Here is a 22882-nt window from a genome sequence, read left to right on the forward strand (position 1 = left end):
CGATATTACTATGGCAATATCTGACAGGCCGCAGATTTTTAACGACACACGTTGAATGTAGACTGAAGCTCTTACTAAAATCACTGTAATACCGATAATTTGTGGCTTAGTATTTCATGATTATTCAAACATGTCACTGTGTGTCTAATTTTTTAGATTATGCAAATCAATCGACAGTGGCTAGTAATTTGAGATTAAAGTCGGATGAGACAACTCGCGAAATTTGTATGTGAATTAAATGTAATTTTGAATATTCGATATGAAGAATAAAAAATAATACAGATTTAACATAACTCTCGCGGGACACACTTTGTGAACCCCTGGACTAAGCAGAGTGGATAGCATGAATGTGTTTTCCAGAGGCATAGCTGGGGTACCAATATTATATATTGTATGCATAATTCATAGATCAATACAATTTACTGTTGATATTCTTTATTCAAATTCATTTTGGAGCGAGTATTGAATATTCTGTTAGAAAATATGATGACAACCGATATACATATTTATCACATTTCATATGGCTGTGAAGATCGAAGAACCCCGACATCCCCTATTTATTGCTTAGGTTGATAATGAATATTAGATTTTACCTCGTGAGGGTCTCTGGATAAATGTCCCTGCCACAATTTGTCGACGAGCCGCGCAGAAAGATAGCAGACATTGGCCACATTCGATTCACTTGAGAAGATGTCGATGGACAACAAATGTTCCATAAGTGTGGATAACACTTCTGTCTGGTATTCCACCTGTTGATTGTTGCTAGAGTTGGGAGGTGAGGCATCCAAAACCATGTCAATTACCTAGAAAAATAAATCAACGCATTGAACTTAGATTGTCGCAGAATGGTATGGGGTGCATAGTTTTCCGAAATGTGACTGCACTATTACTGCCTATTTCAACTGCTAAATGCTTCAGTTATACTGGTATAGCAAAACCCGATTAATCGAATTAATTCAAAAACTGATAAGTGTATTGTTTAATAATTTGTAACAGGAGTATTAAATAAATTATGCTTTCTATTTCAACCAAGATGTTGAAGAAAAATCTTCTTCTACCAAGACAAATTTATGTTTTTACATAATAATATGAAAGTGAATCTGAAATCAGATTACAACGGTTAATGACTACATTATGAAGCTGGATGTCAATTCGCATGTCAGTGTTGTAAACTTCACTCCACACTGAGATAAAAACGCTTAGCATTAGTAATAAAGTAACTACAGACCTACAAACTTATCTGTAGAATGGCCAAAAATGGCACTACAAGCTACCATGAGACGCCATTTTGAAAATTTCATTTGTATGTCAGATTTTGTCCAGTTACGAGTCTTACTTGGGTAGTTTTCAACAGTGGCTCCCCCATCCCATTCTTCAGATAAGTTTGTAGATAGGTGTAGGCTTGTTACTATGTAATAGTATCAAGCCTAAAATAACATGAATAAAATGGCCTAAAAATGCAAATAGCACAATACAAATAAATAGCCATAGCAAGAATGTTAACAACAGCAGGCAGCCATTTGTATTTTGATCACAAATCAGTGCTGTAAACATAGAAATTATAATATGAAATTTTCTATGGCTACTTAGGCAATCATTTTAAAAGCTTTCGAGAATATTATATCAACCGTTATTAAACTAGAAGTTTGATCGCTCTTTCTCTCTCTATTATTTCTTCGTTTAACTAAGTCATAAATTATCAATTATCAAGAAAATGTAATAAGATGAGTAAATAAGTCAAGAGAACTAACTTCAGGCATTTAACATCTACATGCTTTCAATGAATTTTCCAGATCGAAAAGTACATTGCAAAATATCAAAGGGTAGCAGAGGCATATGTGAAAACTCTTCTCTATGGTATTTATGGTGGTCTCTATCAGTATATTGCAGGCATAATATAGATAGCACAGCATGAGGAGTACTTATATAATATACTTACAGGTGCTTGTTTGCTGGTCACTCCCAACGGAAGAGAATCGATGACTATGACTCTCAAAAAATCCATTACAAATTTTCTGGCAGGATGCTCTGTGAGGCTGATGTTGGTTTCTTTGAGGTAGTTGGTGGAGCCCACCATGACAGGTGCATCTTGATCTGAACCAGGAGTTGATGCCCCAGAGTTTTCGCCACTCTCATTTCCAGGTTCAGCTAAATACAAATAAATAAGTTTAGTTAGATTATTATCTATCCCAGACGCAATATACGCAAGAATGTAGCATCCTTCGTTGTAGTTATTACAAATATCTGCAAAGTTTGTACTGTGGTCAATAGCTTATAGGTCTTAGCCGAATCCGATTCAGTTCATTTTCACCAGGATCAGGACAGGTATAATATATTTCTGAGGCTTTCCAGAAATATGTATTTTCAAATAGTTTAAAACAATAACATATACAGTAAAACCCTGTTAATACAAACACAGTTAATTCGAAATTCATCGTAAATCGAAATATTCACAATTTATTCATAAAATCTGTTTATAGCGAGAATTCCACTAATTCGATGAATGAACTATAATAGTCACCACTGATATTAATTTGGAAGAAATAAAATCACAAATGGAACCAATGTTATAAAATTGCAAGAATTTTTTTTTAATTGTACTGTTTTTCCGCTCATTTTGTATTTCATAATTCAAAATTTTGTTTCAAATTAACAAGGTTTAACTGTTAAAAAATAAGGTTTCGTCTACATAGCAGATATTATCGAGGTGCATCATACCTGGCTGAACCTCTTCAGATTGATCTGGAGTGAAGAGAGTAGAAGCTAAAGCTGTCAGCACATCGCTTGTCATCATGATCGGTGGGAAATCTGGGAAGTTATGGTAGAGTGAAAACAGAACCTGGAAATGTAAAAATAATTTTTAAATATCCAGTTTCTTCATCTTATGCTATCATATCTACGTAAATAGCATATGTGGCGATGACCTGGCACTTACAAAACTTCCTGTCACTAGCCAATCTTCTTCCACTTCTTAAAGCCATTCGAAAAATATGTAAGTAGGTGATGGCATGATTAGGAGAAAAGTGAAGAACTGAAGACTTGTTGTTGAGAGCGGTTGCATATTTATTTTGCGGATTGACACAAGTACAGTGAATAGAATGATAAAAGATAACAGCGAGGTAGATATTTTTAGCCCGAGGCACGATGATACAGAGTGACAGTTCTCTACCAAGATAAAATGCGGAGTGAGGTGTTCATTCAATCATGATAGCCTATTTATTGAAGTCCTCACGATTGAATAATGCTGACATTGGGTATCCCCTGCCTTCGGTGAGAAATGCATTTTAACATAATTAATATTAATAATATTACTGAGTCAAAAGTTCTTGTTTGCAATTGTAATTAGATTCCTGTGAAATTTGTATACTAAAAATGTATGTACTAATCGGATCTTATTTTTCGCCGTCTGCGTTTCTCACTTAGTAAACACTAACCGATATCGGTGATGGCTTATGAAAAATGTATATAATAATAATTAAACGATATTAATTTGAAAAGACTATATCACGGATTTGTGCTGATAATGCTTATTCTCAGAAGACTCGTTGATCGCCACAGTTATATCAAATACATGCATAACTGAAATGACATTTAGCAAGTTACACGATGCTTATATCCAGACAGTAAGATAAAAGATATGAAACATTTAAGATAGATCTACATATTAGATTGAACTGCAGGGCAAAGATGGAGTCTTGTGCCAGTGATACGAGGATCCATGTGCTCTGTTTGTAGATGTAGATGTGATTTACTTACATAAGGTATTATTGAAATAATGAAATCGTTAAAAACTTAGATCTCACCTGTACTATCGTGACTGGGTGATCTTTAATCCATTCAGGCAATGTCGCCTGGTCATGGTGTATCAAACACCTCACCATGGACAAGAGCACAATCATAGATTCGGAGCATAGAGAAATCCTCGAAGCCACAGCCGCCATACTCTGTTTGGTGGACGCATTAGGAGTTGGAGCGATGCCCCACAAGAATGGCCACACTGTGTCCATGGCCAGTCGGGTGTCGGCGGGCAGAAGTCTAACGGGTTGACCCAACATTAGCCCTACAAGCAGGAAGTACAGCTCGCCCACTTCTAAATGAGAGGGCATCATCCTGAAAGAAACAGATGTGTGGTCTTTCACAGGAGTCTTTTTCTAATTCTTTTGTGAAAATTTACAAATAACTACTTGCACGTTCGATAAGTTACTGTAAGTTACACTATAGAGGTATTTCTATAGGTGAAATACAGTAAAAATGGTCATATTATTAGAATAATAGAAAGGTGACTTTGAGATCTCTATTTTCAAAAAGTGTTCACAATTCAATATTTGTGGTAAATAAATCAGACATAAAGTAGTGGATTTTAAAATAATTTTTCCTCAATGTTATTATTATAGAACAATATTACTATGCAAATTTGTATTACTGTCCAAAAAGAAGATTTAGGCAATAGCCCGAAGTCGCTGTCGTCGACTAAATAGGAGGAGCTTGTTAGTTCACAGTTTTAACACGTGGACAACTCGTCCCTATAAGTTCCTATATAACCAGAAGTCTCTATAAGTGCGGTTAAAAATGGGAGGAGCTTGTTAGTTCACAGTTTTAACACGTAGCCAAGAAGATCTTGTTGTATAGTAGTTAATAAATCCGTTATTGCAGTAAATACAACAGAAATACAATTTGACATATCGGCAATTTTTTTTATCAAATATAAATCATTTAGTGTTTAAATACTTATTTCATATGCTTTTAGTGGGTTTTGGAAGTTATAATTTCATATTATATTATATTGTGTAATTACACATAGAATATGTACATACTTTTTTGTAAGATTTTGACCATATCTGGAGTTATGGATTTTTGAAAATGTAGCATCCATAAATCTATGTCATATTATGTACACTGTACATACATGATACGGTATTATCATTGGTATTTTTTTCCAATTCGGTTTTTTAAGTTTGTTCACACCACAGTAAATGCAGAAAGTGGATTTATGAAAGTTGTCGCGAAACATTGTCTGATCAATAATGCATGTCTATAATCAAATAACCCCCCAAGTGATTAAAGTAAACGTGTTGATTCACAATTTTTTGTTTTTCTTAAATCTTCTTTGATCTACATATCGTCATACCGCACTTTCATGTGCATGTATTTACTGCTGACAGTACGTATTATCGTGGCCATAACAAGAAAATGCACGCGTAAGCAGGTATTATCGCGCAAGTTGCAAGATTGCATGCACGTATCAAGTTCAGAAGGTTCTGAATTTTCATGCTATAATTGGTACTTGCATGGCGGTGCGCATGCCCAGTAGAATGATAGTGGCAAACCTGCCGGAAGAAATAAGTACTACACTGCACAGAATATTTTGATGTCTACCAATTATCTACGAACTTGTCCGATCCTGTATGAATCTGTCAAATAACACGATACGATAACAACATCTCGTCTCACATATAACAGCGTCTCGGTTACGCTTGAAAAATAAGATTGGAGAGACAGTCAGCACTTTTATGTGAAAACAGTTATTATCGGGATAGTTTAAAATACATACTATTGGTGCAAGTAAATCCATGTACGTGTACAGATCTTATTAGCTTACTTTTGCAACTTAAAATCTGTTTTATGCCAAATAGATTGTTGAAAGAATTCATGGAAACCGGTTCATAAATACTCAATTGACATTCTTCAGTGTAAAAATTTGTAAGAATTCCATAACCAATCCATGACCTCCCATGCAATTAAAATAAAGATATAAAAGTTATTTAGAATTTCACAATGCTTTATCTTATCGTAATTTTATCTAAAGTAAATTAACAATGATCTAATACATAACAAGAGGATTTTTTTACTTTTATACAAAAGCGACAATATTGTAGTAAAATAACTTCATTTCCTTACCATCCAAGAATCTGAAAGCCTGGAATGTGTAAGAGATCTGTTTTGACTTGGCCTCCGTTTCCCACGGATCCACCGAGGACCACACCAACTTGTTGCGAGTGAGCCACGAGCTCTGTGTGTCTCAACCACCCGCCGTTACCTTGTCCATCGCGGAATCTATAATCAGAGAATTGAATAAGAATAATACCTTTAGTACTCTGAAGTTATGTAATGTCTTTATAATGTCCACAATATGTAAAAAATAAATAAATTGAATTGAATTGAATGTGATGTTATGGGCTTTCATGGTGTTTAATTTGTTTAGAAACACATCATTTTGGAAGCAGTTGCATGTGTTCAACTGTAAAAACATTTAAAGCAAACTAAGAGTGTTACCATTCCAGTCATAAGAAAAGTCTACAATGTATAGGTAGAGAAACAATTTTTCAATGTCGAATTATAAAGGTTATACATTAATAAATCATCATATCGGAAATAAGCCTCATCCAAGTGCAATAGTTTACCTATGATACAATGAAATAGTTTAATGGTACCTATATAATATTATACAACTGATAATACATAAGTTAATTCTACAGTATAAATAATACAGAGATCAGCGCATCTATTCTATACACAAGACTACTATCGGCGGCTGTCGAGGGTAGTTTTTCATATTTTTGTATTGAAGTATTATAATTTTTACAATAAGTTAGTTGTAGTAATTGTTACAATAAGTGCTATGTTCTAATAGCACCTCTCTTGGCTGTGCTTTAAGAGCGAGATAGACAGTTTTGACTGTTTAGACGGCTAAGTTATTGTAACAATTATAAAACCTCAATAGAAAAATATGATAAACTACCCTCGATTGCCGCCGATAGCAGTCTTGTGTATAGAATATATGTGCAGGGTTTATAAATCTGTGATCTTAGGTCAAATGACGAAATTGTGCAAGTTTGGTGATTTCAAGATAGGTAAAAAATTTTAATTCTATTCATTTTGTTAGCGAAAACAATTGAAATGATTTTATACAATTAACAACTAAATTTTTTTTATGGTTTGCAGGGAAAAATTAAAGTTTCAAAGACTTTTAATGAAAAATATCAGTTTTGCACTTTATATATTGACCAAGAACGACAGACGTAATATAATATAATATGAATAATCCAAATAATTTGATATAAGAGGAACTGATGAGCAACAAAATATTCTCATTACCTTTGGAGTATTGGAGATTGATTCCCTTGTCCGGCACACAAAATGACTAGCAATCGCAACGCCCATATCACAGTAGTGGAATGTACATATCCTTGCATGAAGCTCATCAACCAGTCTGTTCCCAGAACCCTTCCAATCTCCTCACAAACAACTGCGTTCACCGCATTCCTCTGCGTGAACAACAACCCGTGAAGCAACTGGAGACATCTATTTCTCAACAAAATCTGTTCGCCTTCGCCGTCCTTTTCGGCGTCCCCTTCTCGTAGATTGAGTTCTTTCTCGTTTTGGCCACACGGCGGAAGGGTGGATGAAATAAACTGTCCAAAGCAGAGTAAGTCGTTTGGCCGAGGCTGTCCGCCCAGTAGCACGCTCAAGAGTTGAAGTAATACTTGTTTGGTGTTGAAGTTTTTTACTTCGGGAATGATATGAAGCAGTTTAGTGACTAGTTGAAGTTCTCGCATTGTTTTCAGGTTGAGGGCTCTGTGGGCAGCTTCTGTCGCCAGTTCTAGGAGGTGTTCCAAGAGTGATTTGATCAACCCACCAGGGGCTCCAAGCCACACTTCTAGCTCGCATATGAGATCCTGAAACAATGAATAAACACATAATAGTAACATCCAGTGTCTTAAACAGACTTTTAAGCCAAGGCTGGTATGTAGTAACAACAAATCTACCCTTCCCTATAGAATGCCCTAATTCACCATCCTAAATCTAAAAAGTTTTTAACAAAACATCTATAACATAAAATTGTAACAATCTATTCTAACTTAAAGCGATTCACCGCCATAACATAAGACAACATAATATTATACCTGAGCCGTTTATTATAGAAAACTTACGACCTTGGATGTGTCGCCGAAATATTAACAGTAAAACAGACATCTAAGAAAAACCTCTCCCTTCGCCTCTCCCAGCAAAAGATATATTGCTATGTTTTTTGAAATAGATAGTAGGAAATATACCCCGAATAAACATAGTTGAAAACGAACCTCTAATCGCTGAGGTACCAGGCACCATCTCGGTTGGCGCGTTCCCGCTCAAACTATTACTCGCGATTACTAATCAACCGTAATCTAAACAACTATGTACACCCAATAAGAAGTATAATATTCCACCCCTTCGATATCAGTGATCTAAAGTGTCAGTCAGTGAAATAACCAAATCGTCTCTCTCCCACGTGTAGTTTTAATCGTGTATCTTAAGTGTTTTATACAATCATTTATCTCACGTTATCAATTATCCGATCTTTATAAATATACCCCATATGTTATTTTTTTGTTAATAATAATAAGCCCAACTCTGCACAGAGATAACAAATTATTTGTGTTTTCTTCACAGTTACTGAGAATAACTATGTGTTCTCAGGTCAGCAACTGCCTCTCTTCACGCAAAACCCCAAAAATGAATGACTCTCGATGAAACGATATAGATTTTTTTTTGGTATGGGTGCCGGGTTCGACACTGTTTCTTCACAGAAAGTATAATTTCCACTCCGGATGCTGCCGCTTAACCGCTCCGTCACACTTGGAGACAAAAATGAATTGCCTGGATGCGAAACAAAATGTGTGTAATACTAATAAAGGCTTAAATATTTTATTCATTAAAAGATATTCTACACATGATGATTTTGATTTAAAATTATCTTCGTTACCTACCAGTTCTGCAGATGTAGTGAGAGCTTTTGGATTGAGGTACATACAAGAACAATTTTTTTTAATATGTCGAAGGCAAGTCTTGAAGCTTGCCTTCTTGTTTTGTTTGTTGAGTTCCAACATACGAGGGTGGGTCAATAATTCCTTAGAAAAAAGCATTAAAACAGTTTTTATTTTTGTATTTTTTTTTATTTCTCAACATAATCTTCTTGGAGCTCAATACACTTGGTTAGACGTTTCTCAATTTTTTTTAAACCGTCAGAAAAATAAGTTTTCGGAAGGTCCTCAAAATAAGCATTTGTCCGATCGATGACTTCTTCATTTGAAAAAAAACGTTGTCCACTTAGCCATTTTTTTAAGTTTGGGAAAAGGAAAAAGTCACTGGGGGCTAAATCTGGCGAATACGGTGGGTGGTCGACCAATTCGAACTTCAATTCTTCAATTTTAGCCATTGATCGTAAACATGTGTGAACACGGGCATTGTCCTGATGAAAGAGGATTTTTTTCCTGTTTAAATGAGGCCGTTTTTCTTCAATTTTGTTTTTTAGCTGGTCCAATAAAGATGCATAATAATCCCCTGTTATTGTTTTTCCTTTTTACAAATAGTCAACGAAAATAATTCCACGTGCATCCCAAAATACAGTAGCCATAACCTTACCAGCTGATTTTACGGTTTTCGCCTTCTTTAGACATGGTTCGCCTTTCGCAATCCACTGCTTTGACTGTTCTTTCGTCTTGGGAGTATAGTGGTGTATCCATGTTTCATCTACAGTCACAAAGCGACGAAAAAATTCATCCGGATTGCGTTGCATGAGCGACAACAGGGCTTTAGAGGCCACCACCCTATTGCGTTTATTGTCGACTGTGAGCAAACGCGGCACCCATCTTGCAGAATTTTTTTTTATGCCCAATTTGTCATGTAAAATAGAAATGACGCTACCTTTTGAGATCCCTGTAACCTCAATTATCTCACTCAACTTTAATCTTCGGTCACTTAACACCATATCGTGGATTTTATTGATCATTTCTGGTGTAGTCACCTCTACAGGACGTCCTGAGCGTGGTTCATCCTTTGTTGATGTACGACCACGTTTAAATTCATTTAACCAGTTATAAATAGTTGCAAGTGAAGGAGCAGATATGCCGTGAACTAAATCCAACTCATTTTTTATTTCCTTTGCTGTTAACCCTTTTATATTAAAATGTTTAATAACAGCTCTAAACTCAATTTTCTCCATTTTTGTAAACAAGCAAATTTTTTTTTTAAATGTACGAGAAACACACAACAACCCGACCAATCTGATCGAAACTTCGCAGCATACTGAATCGGTAGTGCCGCTGCATGAAAACAAACCGCTTACAGTACTAGTCGCGCCACCTGTCGGCTTTTCTAAGGACTTATTGACCCACCCTCGTATCAGAATACGTAAGTGATGGTGTGTGGTAACCAACTCTCTGCAGATGAGCTATCCATACACAATGAATACGGAAGCAAGTGGTGTATAAGAGTGTTATAGAAACACTGCTATGATCACTGCTCTAAATCGCAAGCTCCTGGTGATGCGATACAGTAGCATTGTGTTTCAATAAAATTTAAATGAGACCAACTCAACAGCAAGGACATTTACTTTTATTTCAATGTATGTATCGCACAAATGAATAGTGTCTCTACAAAACATACATCTTCATGCATCATATCATTGTATAAAAGTACAGACATACTTAACTTGAATAACCCTTTCATTCTGGAAACACTTGTACATATTATAATAAAACTTGGGTGGATCACACACAAGTTGGCAACTCCAACACGTCAACTTTGTACATGTGATTTAGTTGGCATTCACAACACACATGTAACTTAATTTCCCAACGCACAGTCAATGTAACATCGTTCATTGGAAAAAAACATCCGTTCGTGCTTGCATAATATCAGCTCTTCCCAACATGATTGTCGAATTTGTTTAGTGTTGCCGCTGTACATGCACTCTGAACCACTTGTGATGGCCATTACTAATTTATCCAACAAGCTCTCAACTATTGACTATTTACTAATTGACAGATGTACCCAATACTTTCGCCTTGAACAGTTCCAGTAAATAATCATTGTTTTGTTGTCTGCTGACATTTTTGTAAAATGACATTTATTCATAAATTTTTTGGACATTTTGACTCGCAAAGTCACATCTTTATGCGCAGGAGTGAATGTAACTTTGTTGGTATTCCTAAGTTCAGATTATATTGGTGTCGAGTATTATATCTACCAGTGGCAAATGGTGGAGGTAGGCTATTAAGATCCGCCATAAAAAGTGCACACTAAACTTTGTCAGTCATACGTATTTGTTTTCATTGAAATAAGACTATAACTTACAGACGGTGTTGATTAGTTTTTAAAATTCAATTATCCCTATGAAAACCAAGCCACAGTAGATAATAGTAAAAAAAATAATCAAATAAAAATACTGTGTAATAATATGTATTCTTAATTCAACGTAAACTAATAAACGATTGAGAAAGTGTGCACAATTTTGACGTATAGCCCAAGACATACCAAAACTATTATGGTTTGGTTTAGGCAGGGTTTTATTGATTTTTAAAACTAAACAACATCTGTAAATTGTAATGTTAGTTCAATAAACACAAATACGTATGACTAACAAAATTTAATGTGCACTATTGATGGTGGATCATAACAGCCTACCTCCACCCTTTGCTACTGATATCTACAGTAAAACCGCAATAATTCGCAATTGACAGAACAAAAAGTCGAAAAATAAATCAAATTACAAAATGTATTGCAAGAAAACAGTAAAACTTGAAAAAACTGATATGAAGACTAGGTTATTTGAAGAATCCAACAATAACAGATAAAAATGTTATATAATATCAATATTAACAGTGAATTGAAGTGTGTAATAATATTATTAAAATACTAACCTGAAAAGCCATCAAGTTTGGAATGGACGAAGTCTCTTTCTGACTGTCAACCGTGCCGACAAGTCCGAAAGTGAGATGCAAGATGTGAGAGTTGAGCAGTTGCCTCTTCCTCCTGAGCAGCATGGCCAGGGTTTGGTATCCCTTGCGTCGGTCCATCTCTCCTTGAGCCGACCTGTTTGAACGCACCACGCACACCAGGGCTTTCACTCCCGCATATAAACTCTCGACGTCTTGGGCCATTGCTATCAGCCCTAGAAGTACTGAGCATCCGCCGACGGTATCAATCTGTAAAAATGCAATTCTAAATTAATTTCAAGATTGTAAGTTTTCAATTGAACCTTATTAACCAGCGAATTGAGGGACTGAGATTATAATACGAGGATATATGAGTCGCTTAGTCGCCAAACCCGCTCTGGGCAATTTTTCAATAAAATTAGTTTTGAATGTATGTATGTGCTATATCGATTGGTCTACCAGCCTATCGATTTGTGTGAGTTTTAAATTCCGCTGTGTTTTGACAAAAAATCAAAATGAATATTGACTTTAGTTGCCAAATCCACTCTAAAGAGAAATAACAAGTTACTAAATCCTCTCTACAAAGCCGACCAATTAGATGTCGTGATTTAAACCATGATTTTTAGGATACATCTAAATCGCTATACAAACTTCACCATTACTAGCCTATATTATTTGAGAACTAGAGTTGATTTAAAGAATGTTTACAATTTATCATCGCATATTATTTAACTCTGAAGTTAATTTACTCAATTTAGTTACCTATGCACTTGAATCCCTTTAATCCTCAACTCCCTACTATTTTTATGTATGTCAGAAAATTTATAATAAGATATACTAGCCATAATAGCAGCAGGCCTGGGACAGAAGACCCTAACGCCAAGATAGCCGACTACAGTTCCTCCTAAGCATCTCGCCGGCCCTGTCAGATGGCCTGCAGAATTATGCAGAACCCTGATAGGCGTGGCATTCTCATGAGAGGACATCCCCAGTTGCTTAGCGATGGCCTTGTTGTCCCACTTGTTGTAAACCTTGCGGATCTTCGCCAAGGTCAATTGAGACATTGCCTTGGCGTTGAGGCCAAAGATGACCTTTTCTTCGGTGACTAGTGGATTGAGGGGCTCCTGATTGGGGCCCGGGATCGACGGGGATTGGAGAGAGCCGACGTAGTGGGGGCCCAGTTGGAAGATGGTGTCTACTGTCTGAGCACTCAGCACCTGAAATGAATGCAAGAATGGACACTATTACAATATGAATGGGAAGAATTATTTGTTTTATGTATCGGTATTCAACCTACATTATTATATCGTGGGGTTGCTGCCAAAAGTTGTTAAGTCTCAAAATCTTATACATATGAGGCGCCGAGTGCCAAAGGAGCTTAATCGCCAATTTTACGATTTTTGACATTTGAATGTAGGTTTTTTCTATAAATCGATATTTATCATGCCACAAAGTCTTATCGCTCAAATAATTATAGATATTTTACAATAGAGATTTATTTTCTGTGGCATAATTGTTTTGGTCGTTATGTCGGCACGCCACAGAAGCTTATCCACCATTATACTATGGAGAGCGCGAGACCAAAACAGCTGTCAGATTTGTCTTATTGAATATACGTTCTCAACAGTGAAAAAAACTAAAAATGAGCTCAAGAAGGATTAGAAAAATAGTTTTGATGTGTGTTAAACCTGTAAACGAGGAAAATCGCGGTAAGTTTAACATGTTTTATCAGTTTTTCTTTCACATACGCTGTTGTTTAAAATATTTTAGATTACTTTTGAAATGTGGTTATTAACGTCATTTTAGTAATTATGTCCACTAAACTTTTACTTCCATGAAGGAAAATAACTCTTATTTCTAATTTCATCTTGTTTTATATCCAATTACGATTGATATACACTAAACAAAGTATTTAAAAAATCACCCGAATCCTTGAGAAAAAAATGATGGTGTTAAATTTGAATAATGATTTTGTTATTTTGGCCAGTTTGGAGTAACGATTTGATTTAGTATTATTAATAATATTGGGTATATAGACGGTTATTACAAAAAAAAGAAATCCAAAGGCTTTGAAATCATTGCTGTAATGGCAAAAACGTATTTAATATTATAAGGCAAATTTTATGCCAAACAAACTCATGTAACAATCATAACAAATTTGACCATTTTTTCAGTGTTTATTTGGGATAATAAAATTTGTTTGTATCAAAATGTTATTTTATTGGTATCCAAACCCTTACATTAAAACATTTTTTTTAAATGATTTATTTTTTTTAAATTAATGCCATTATTTGAATTTGAAAATGTTAATGCCACAGAAGCTTATGCAACAAAAAAAAGTATCAAGTGCCACCTTTTTTCATTTTTCTATATGCCAAAGAGGCTCACCATTTTTTTTTGGAATCCAATAGATATTTTTCATTAAATATTATTGCAAATAATACTTTGATTTTTTTAAATTTGCTTTCCTTAGAAAATAATTGTCCATTTCTAATAATACATTTCTATAAATACACTGAAAACTTGTCGGCCATTTTGTAGCACTTTTGTTAAATGGTGCTTGAGCTCCTTTGGCGCTCGGCGCCTCATATATACTTTAACATTTTTTTATATTTACACAATTTAACAGTGAGATGATTACACTCAGTTTGTTACAATGCACTTGCAATGTTACAATGCAGTGGCTAATTCATTTCTCAACTTTTGGAATTTTCAGTTTTCAGAACAAAGTTCTACTACCTATCAGATATAGAAACTAACCTCTTCAAGTAAAAGAGCCGGTCCCTGTCGCCATGTGAGTCTGGAATATCGCCTCCAAGGTGGAGGAGTTCCGATGACTCCGTAAACAGCGCTGGCCACACTCAAAGTTGCTGCCCCGCCCCCAGGATTCACACTTATGTAGTGAAGTTTACCGGAATGCATGTGTTGTCCTATAAAAATAATTAGATGTATAAGTATGTTTCTCCTTTTCAAGGGGCCAAATAATGCCTCATATAATCGATAATAAGTTTAACATGGAAGATGTTGAAGAAAAACCTTCTATGGAGATGGAGCCTTATGTATGAAGGTGAATATGATAAGGCTACTAAGGCTAATGATTAAATTACCTGTCAGTAATTTCGCATTGCAGGTTCAATTTTAGCAAACTTCAAACACTTGTGCACTGAGATTTATTTGCAAGGCCACACTGATATAAAAACTTCTTTGATTAGTGTTTCCAGCCTAAATATGAAATTATGGAATAGAAATCAATATTATCAGATATAATTTAAAAAATAAGAGTATATTAATGAATAATCAAAGTAAGAGTGTCAACAGCAGGCTGCCATTTGTATTTTATTTAGTGTAACCAACACAGAGAATATTAACTTCTCCACATTTACTATCTTAACCAATAAGTTTTGAAATTTTTCGCAGTGCTCATAGATGCATTTACAAGCGAAACGCCAGGGAACACAAAATTAATGGGAACTGGCTTACCCTACTGGGTGTGGTATAACAGGCTACAGATGTTGAGTGTGAAAAAATATGGGATAAACACGTGTTAAATAATATGTTATTTTCAATAGTTACGTCTGTATGATAATAATATGCATTAAAGATTGTCACGTAAATGTAACGTGCATTCAATATTGACAGCAGTCAGTGCTCTTTGTTATATTTGGGTTTTACGACTTGAACATCATAAAGTACCCTGCTTCAAAACCTTGGTCCATGGCGATGGCTTTTACATTTATATTTATTAATCTGTTGCGGTCCACGCCTCAGCAATATAAAATCTCATCGGCTGCAAACTGTTCCATACCAAACAGTCCACAACCTCATTGGGAGCATATCGCCCAACAGCAATAATCCGACCAATGAATGAATGGTCCTGATTGTTTTACGAAATATCAAAAATTATGTACGCTTTAAAGCTATGCAAAATTAGCGAAAATGGTTATTCTATATGCTAAATCAATGGTCCAAACTCTTCAGTATACCATGATAAGAAGCATGATGAAAAGATAACTCACCATCTAAATACAGAGCGAATGAGGAATTTTTGAGAACGGCCCGGTTCAAAACTAAGGTCAGATGATGCCATTGCCCTTCGTGAAGTAGATCTGGACACCAGACCCTTGACCCGCACTCTCCGCTGCCTTCAGGCTCCCATTCGCCAACATCTGAACAAATTTTAACATCTTTAATATCATCACTACTAACTCCTCTCGCATTTTTAGCAGATTGCAATGATTATATGTTATTGTTCATGTGATTAATTTTCGGTCAGTGAGATCTGTAAATCTTTAAACACGTACCCACAGTGAAATTGGGTGAGAATATTATAATGAAACATTAATTTGACTCACTGTTTGGCACCAGGGTTTCATGAGTGGAGACGATAATAGCCTTGTGAAATTGGGTGAGAATATTATAATGAAACATTAATTTGACTCACTGTTTGGCACCAGGGTTTCATGAGTGGAGACGATAATAGCCTTGTCCCTGGCTGAGAGGACCACCGCCAAGCACACAAGATGTTCATCTCTAGCACTGTTATTGAGGTTCCTCACGAGGGTGAGAAGCCGCACACAGTGAGGATCTGTTCGGGGGTCGGAGAACTTATCCACACAAATCCATGTGGAGTACGTGAGGCCAGTTTGAGGCGGGAAAACTCGGTCACCTGCCACAGTTTAATAAAGAAGAAAATATATGATTTGGTACATACTTTTCCTTCATGTCTTCTTCAGGTGGAGCATATTAGGAAACAATTAGTTACGGTAGTCAGAAGACTAATAATCGTGATCATAGGCGGGGACGGGGCTTGGCCCGGTAAATCAAAGATTTTCATTGGAGCAAGTTTAAATAATTACTGTTACACAATAATTACAAAAGCATCAAAGATATTAAATTTACGAAAAATGGTCAATGGAGATGGACTCGTTAGGTGAGTCTAATTGGTCAAATTTTAACAAAAAATATATACAGTAAAAACAAAACAATGATTCGGTTGGTCGATGGTGTGCATGCGGATGTTTACCCCTACTGGTGCTCAGTAGCGAAGGGTGGAGATAGGCTGTTAAGATCCGCGATAAATAGTGCACATTAAACTTTGTATGTCAAACGTATTTGTTTTTAATAATATTAATACTATCGATCGAAGGTATTTGATAAAATTTGAATTTAAATTCTAATTGATTTAAGTTTTTTACTATTCCATTTCCACAAAACTTAAATCCATTAGTATTTGTTTTTGTTGAACTAAGACTACAGTCATTTACAGATGGTGTTGGTTAATTTTAAAAAATCAATTAAACTCTGCCTAACCAAACCATAATAGTTTTGGTATGTTTTGGGCAATACGACAAAATTGCGCACACTTTTTCATTCATACTTATTTGTTTTCTTTGGATTAAGAATACACATTACACATATTGTAGGTTCATTTTTTTGATTCATTAAGCCCTGCATAAACCAAACTATAATAGATAAAAAATATTATTCTATCTATAGAATATACAAATTTATGTATGATTTAATTGCATAATTTTAGATATCTTATAGATAGACGAGTATTTTTAGACTATTATCTATTATGGCTTGGTTCTCACAAGATTTAATTGAATTTAAAAACTAACCAACACCATCTGTAAATTGTCTTCTTATTTCAATGAAAACAAATACGTAAGACTGACAAAGTTTAGTATGCACTATTTATGGCGGATCTTAACAGCCTACCTCCACCCTTCGCCACTGCTAGTACTACTAATTACCTGGCAGCCGATGTACTCGTAGCGCTGACGACGGTATACGTATTCGTACGCATACAATCCACGAACCGAATCATTGTTCTGTTTTTACTGTACATAGTTTATGTGTAATTTTACACAATAATATGTATGAAACAATTACTTCTAAAACCTACCAAATCATACGAAATAAGGAAAACTTAATAATATAATTACATTAAACTATTATTTAAAATCATACAAATAAATGCTGATACGTAAAAATTTTACTTATATTTATTGCAATACCTACTGTTCTAATTTTAAAATACAGTACGATGGAAAAAAGAAACTTTAACATCACCCATTAACGCTTCAAATAATGTTGAATTGAGTGATATATCGCACCCTCGCAACTAAACCGCCACAAGTCCAAATTTACGTTTTTTGAGTTAATTACTACGTTTCATTGTCTATCGTTCATAATATATGTACCGAAAATTTCATATCTCTAAGTCATCAAATTCAAGTCAAAACTTCATTCAATATCTAAACATATTTCATAAACACAGTACAAAAATGCGAAAGGTAAAAATTTCAAAGCTGATTTTCTCTGTATGACGTTTTTTGGATTGTGGCAGTTTAGTTGCGATGGTGCGATATATGAAAGTAAAGCTGAAATCATGTTACTATGGCTAATGGTTATATTCATTTGCTAGTCATTTCATTTGCAGGAGGTTCATTTGTTGGAAGCTTCACACTAATTATGCTGAGATTTATTATAATAGAGCTACACTGAGTTAAAAATGCCTTGCGTTGGCATTACAAGCCTAAAAAAAGTTTTATTAAATGAACCTTGATTATTTCTCATGAAATAATAATCAATTGTGTAAACTTGTAAATAACTAAGGTAAGAATGTCAATAGCAGGTTGCCATTTGCATTTTATTCGCAAATTATGTGTATTCAGTGTTGTCAACACAAAGATTATTAACTTTTCTATTGGTTAGCGTTGGTAACTGTAGAAACATGCTGCACTCAATATCAAGTGTTGTTATACAAACATTTCGATAGGGTCTGGCTTTACTAGTTGAAACCTTTTGCATAAATAATATTATGTAACACACTATTTACAAGGATTGGTTGTTAGTCATTCCCAAGAAATATTAACAGTGGTTTACCTGATCCGATTCCACCAGTCGTAGAATTATCTTGCGGGCCCAAGGCATTTAGGTTAGCAGCCTGAGGCGCCACACTTGGAAGGTAGAGACAACCGAAGCCTTCCGCCGACATGTCGAACTCCACAAATGGAGGCAAGGTGCAAGAACCATGAGACCTGAACAAAGGATAAATACATCAGGTTAAGATTATTTTCTGTCTGCCTGCAACGTATTGTGCAATTCTTCGAGCACGTTATTTGAGTACGAATAGTAAAAGCTTGAATCTCATTGATCTATGTATGATAATTACTAATTACGTATGTTATATGCTGAACAGAATTTTTACAACCAAATTTAACAAACAATATATCTTCGCCGTAGATGTCAAGGGAGCCAGTCCACAAAATCATAATCCTGAGAAACAAGCGCGCAAAGATTTTATGAGACAAAAAAAGAACATTTTTTTATTGAAATTTTTTGTTTTTAAAGATATATATTTTGTGATGTTATCTTTTTATTATTTTGTACAAATAAATAAAAAAAATAGTATCTTAGAAGTTATGTGTGTTATATATATTGACCACTGAATATTGAAATGTACAAAAAATGTAGTCAAAAGAGTTTTGTGGCTTAAATCCATTGACCACTGCATCTTTGATGATTTTAAAATGCTTTTGTGTACTTTACTCATTTTTGCCAAATTTGTGTCTTGGCTCCCTTGACATCTACGGCGACGATATAATATGTAAAAATGACTCTAGATATACCTGTAATCTCTTGGTGTAGTCATAGACACAAGCGTCTTTATTCTTGTCAATGGTACTGGACCACCAGGTTTACAGGGTAACGGCCTTTCTGACGAAATACAGCTTAACGGACTACCCATACGTAAAAATTCTCTGAAAAATTCCAATACACTTTTAGTAACGAATTAAGTAGGTATGTAATGAAAATTATAGTTTTTGACTGATATTATACTAAGTATATGATTTAAGCATTCTCGTCCACACTTGATCCACTCGTGGATGAAGGCCTCTCCTTGCCAGTAAATTTGATTATCTGAACAATCTAGTGAGGATGTTTTGGTCGCCCTTCATGTACTTAACATACTAATTATATTATTGCAAAAGATGAGCAGGCATAAGAATGTAGAAAGGGTCAATGTGTCTTACTAAAAACCAATCGCCAAAACGACACTGACCAGATTGTCAACTAACCTAACCTAAGCCACGAATGTCATAGTTTAATGAAGAACTTAATTAAATGTTTACCTGAGATCTTTCGGTTCTAATGACTGAGCAGCAAGTCGTTCAAGCATGTATTGCAGCGGGGCGTGTATGCAATGTTGTTCATCCTGCAAAGCGTTTTTGCCAACTTCTAATAACACGCCTGTTAAAGCTGCTTCACACATGACTTGTTGGTTACGCTCGCTGGAATTAAATGCATGAAACCAATGTAGCAAATCATAAATTTTACCGAGACATTTTATAGATAAAGTTACCATTATGATCCCGATGCAAAGATTATTGGCGTATGTAAAACTAACTAATTAAGAATGATATGCATAGATCTAAATAGAATGACAGATAACAAAAAAATGACCAACATGAGTGAGTGAGTTTAGAAGAATGTTGTTTTTTACATATGTAAATTCATAAAATAGCATCTTTTCAACTCACTCAGTACATTGCTCAACTGTATTTTTTAAATAATGTTTATGTTATATGTAACTATTTTCATGTCATATTGTGAATGTCTTAAAATAATCATTTGTAACGCATATTTAAACAATGTAATTTCTACTTCTAAGGAGAGTCAGCACAGACTGGAGGTTATCTTAGTTCACTTTTTGATGAAAAGTGGTTGTCAGCTATTAATTTAACTTGTTGAGTATATAGTTTAAATATAAAGTGAATGTGGGATTCGATCTCTTGACTACACTTGACTGTTTTACTTTTGAAAAACGTTGCCACTACTTCACCATGGGCATATCTATGATGTATCACAAAACTGAACTAATTGAAAATAATTACAAGATAAAAAGAACTTTTTATATACAACGATTTAAAATTTTCTGTTGAATTATTATGCTCAATATGCTCAAACTTGTACTTGATATGAAGTAAACAAACAAAATAAATATTGAATACTGAAATGTCATTTTGGCATTTCATTTTGATTTCCATAGTAACCCTTAGCAACCAATAATAGTCTTTTACTTTTAACGGATTTTTCTGAAATAACTTTCCATACAAAACAGAATTAACTGAAAATGTATTCAATTCTGCTTAAAGATGGCTAAAAGTATTAAAAGAATACATTGGCATCGTGTTCTGATATATTCTAAAAGTTTCAAATGTCTAGCTAGTCGGGAAGTTAGTTAAAAATCGATTGCAAGATTTGTACTGGACGAACAACCACCGGACAAACAAGAATACGAGCTAATAAAAACGTTGTAAAATACTCACCTTCTGACGAGAGATTTCAGAACATGGGCAAGGTAATCCTGCAATGCCGTTGTGTGCGGATGGTTTGCATTGTTGAGGACACTCGGTAGAGACGGAAGAAGTTTGATGAGACACACCACGACTCCCCCATGTACCACGAGGGGCTCGGGGTTGGGAGGGGAGAGGTTCAGAGATGACACGCACGAGCGGTTGCTCTCCAGAGAGCGCTGCCTCTGTAAATATAGTAATTGCCTCTGTCAAGACAATAACAAAGTGCTAAGAATTCAACATAGACACAAATGATTTTAATTATTATATCTTAATTCGTATATTTATAATTTCTGAATCATGGTTATAAAAAATATTGAATATCATCAGAAAAGGCACCAGCATGTGATAGATACATAATATTATTATGATTAGTTTTATTAAAATATTGCGTTGACCATTACCGGACATTAGATATAATTAGCATGTTATTTAAATGTGGTAATTAAATAGTAATTAACAGGTCCGCAGTGAATGCGTTAAGTACACAATAATTATATGCCATCAGAAGTTAGATAGCTAAATCAGACATGATATACCTCTTTTGATGTATGTAATAGTGTATCTACATATCTTTACATATTACATATCACACATATTATGTAACATCCATAAATCAGTCAATCACGTCATAGTCTAAAAGTAAACACTTAGAACGTTGTAGTATTATTAGACTAGCGAAATGTTGATATTATATACCAACCGTACTGACAATAAAATATGTAAATAATAAATTATTTTAATGGGTTTTTGAGCCATGTTGGTGAGTTTTTGCTAGTGGAGATAAATGGTAACAACTTAATTTCTATTGCTTTGTAATACAACTCCTATCATTGAGTGTACAAAAGCATTTTTTATCAGGCTCATTAAGATTACAAAATACTTTTTAACAAGATCGATCTGTCAGGGCACAGATGTTGTACATCCAGTTTTTACTGAAATTGAATTATACACAAAATGCTCATCTGCATCATATCTTTATGCTGTAATATTTGAAATTTAAATATCTCATTCAAATACATAATTAAGTGTATTTCGCATTTTATTTTCTCAAAATATACAAACACTGGACATACATACAACATCTGTGTAGTAATCATCGACATCAAGACATACAAATTGAGGCAGTATTTTTCACAAATATAAAATACCCCGTAGGATAATTGTATGGTTTGATGAAATACTATAATAATAAAACTAATTCATAAAAATACCTCGGATGAAAGTGCATTCTGTCGAGCCAGACTCGGTGAGCGAACAGAAAGAGTACCGCAAAATACGGGCTTGTCGAAGGCGTCCAGCGCAACATCGTAGAGCAGCCTCAGAACTAAACAAGCGTGCGCCAGCACTGAAGGAATCTCGTCAGGGATACTGTCAAATAAATTGCATTAATCAGTAATTAAATCTTTTATCACCAACAACCACCGGACCATATATTAAATTGACGAAATATATCCAGACCAAAGTGTGGTATAATTAATTAAGATAGGTAATCAAAAACAAAACATAACACACAGGTTTTCAAAATGGTTGTATTAACATTTTCAGTTAACATAGTTTAACAAAATATTACATACTATTTTTATAATATCAATTATGATGATTGTTATAAACGTACTATATACGTAACCAGTAATTTTTACATATATAACGACCTTAAAAAGTCTGTAATAGTAATCATAAAAATAAGCCCCACCAACTTCCTGCGTATGGAAAGAGTGGAATTTATTGTTTATACTGTTGTAAAATGGAACTCTAGACAGCACATACACGTCACCGCGGTCGTTTCTGGAACTAAAACCATTGCAATATCGCTAACAT

At 34.7% G+C, this 22882-nt stretch overlaps 1 protein-coding gene across 1 annotated transcript in view; it reads right to left on the reverse strand.

The window, feature by feature from the left end:
- Positions 1-22882, reverse strand: part of bchs (WD repeat and FYVE domain containing 3 bchs) — an 80329-nt gene that overhangs the window by 36209 nt on the left and 21238 nt on the right. Inside the window, exons 15-30 of the mRNA XM_085958735.1 lie at positions 22276-22432; positions 21035-21267; positions 19838-19996; positions 19334-19465; positions 18588-18742; positions 16138-16362; positions 15713-15862; positions 14457-14626; positions 12539-12913; positions 11682-11966; positions 7096-7676; positions 5899-6054; positions 3804-4110; positions 2719-2839; positions 1940-2148; positions 594-803 (exon numbers count right to left, since the gene is read on the reverse strand). Of these exons, the coding sequence (XP_085814861.1) occupies positions 594-803; positions 1940-2148; positions 2719-2839; positions 3804-4110; positions 5899-6054; positions 7096-7676; positions 11682-11966; positions 12539-12913; positions 14457-14626; positions 15713-15862; positions 16138-16362; positions 18588-18742; positions 19334-19465; positions 19838-19996; positions 21035-21267; positions 22276-22432 (3625 nt within the window). The remainder of the gene's footprint in view (positions 1-593; positions 804-1939; positions 2149-2718; positions 2840-3803; positions 4111-5898; positions 6055-7095; positions 7677-11681; positions 11967-12538; positions 12914-14456; positions 14627-15712; positions 15863-16137; positions 16363-18587; positions 18743-19333; positions 19466-19837; positions 19997-21034; positions 21268-22275; positions 22433-22882) is intronic.

This window comes from Rhyacophila brunnea, unplaced genomic scaffold, assembly GCF_057557595.1.
Source record: "Rhyacophila brunnea isolate RB1 unplaced genomic scaffold, BYU_Rbru_1.0 scaffold_11, whole genome shotgun sequence".
Classification (NCBI taxonomy): Eukaryota; Metazoa; Arthropoda; class Insecta; order Trichoptera; family Rhyacophilidae; genus Rhyacophila; species Rhyacophila brunnea.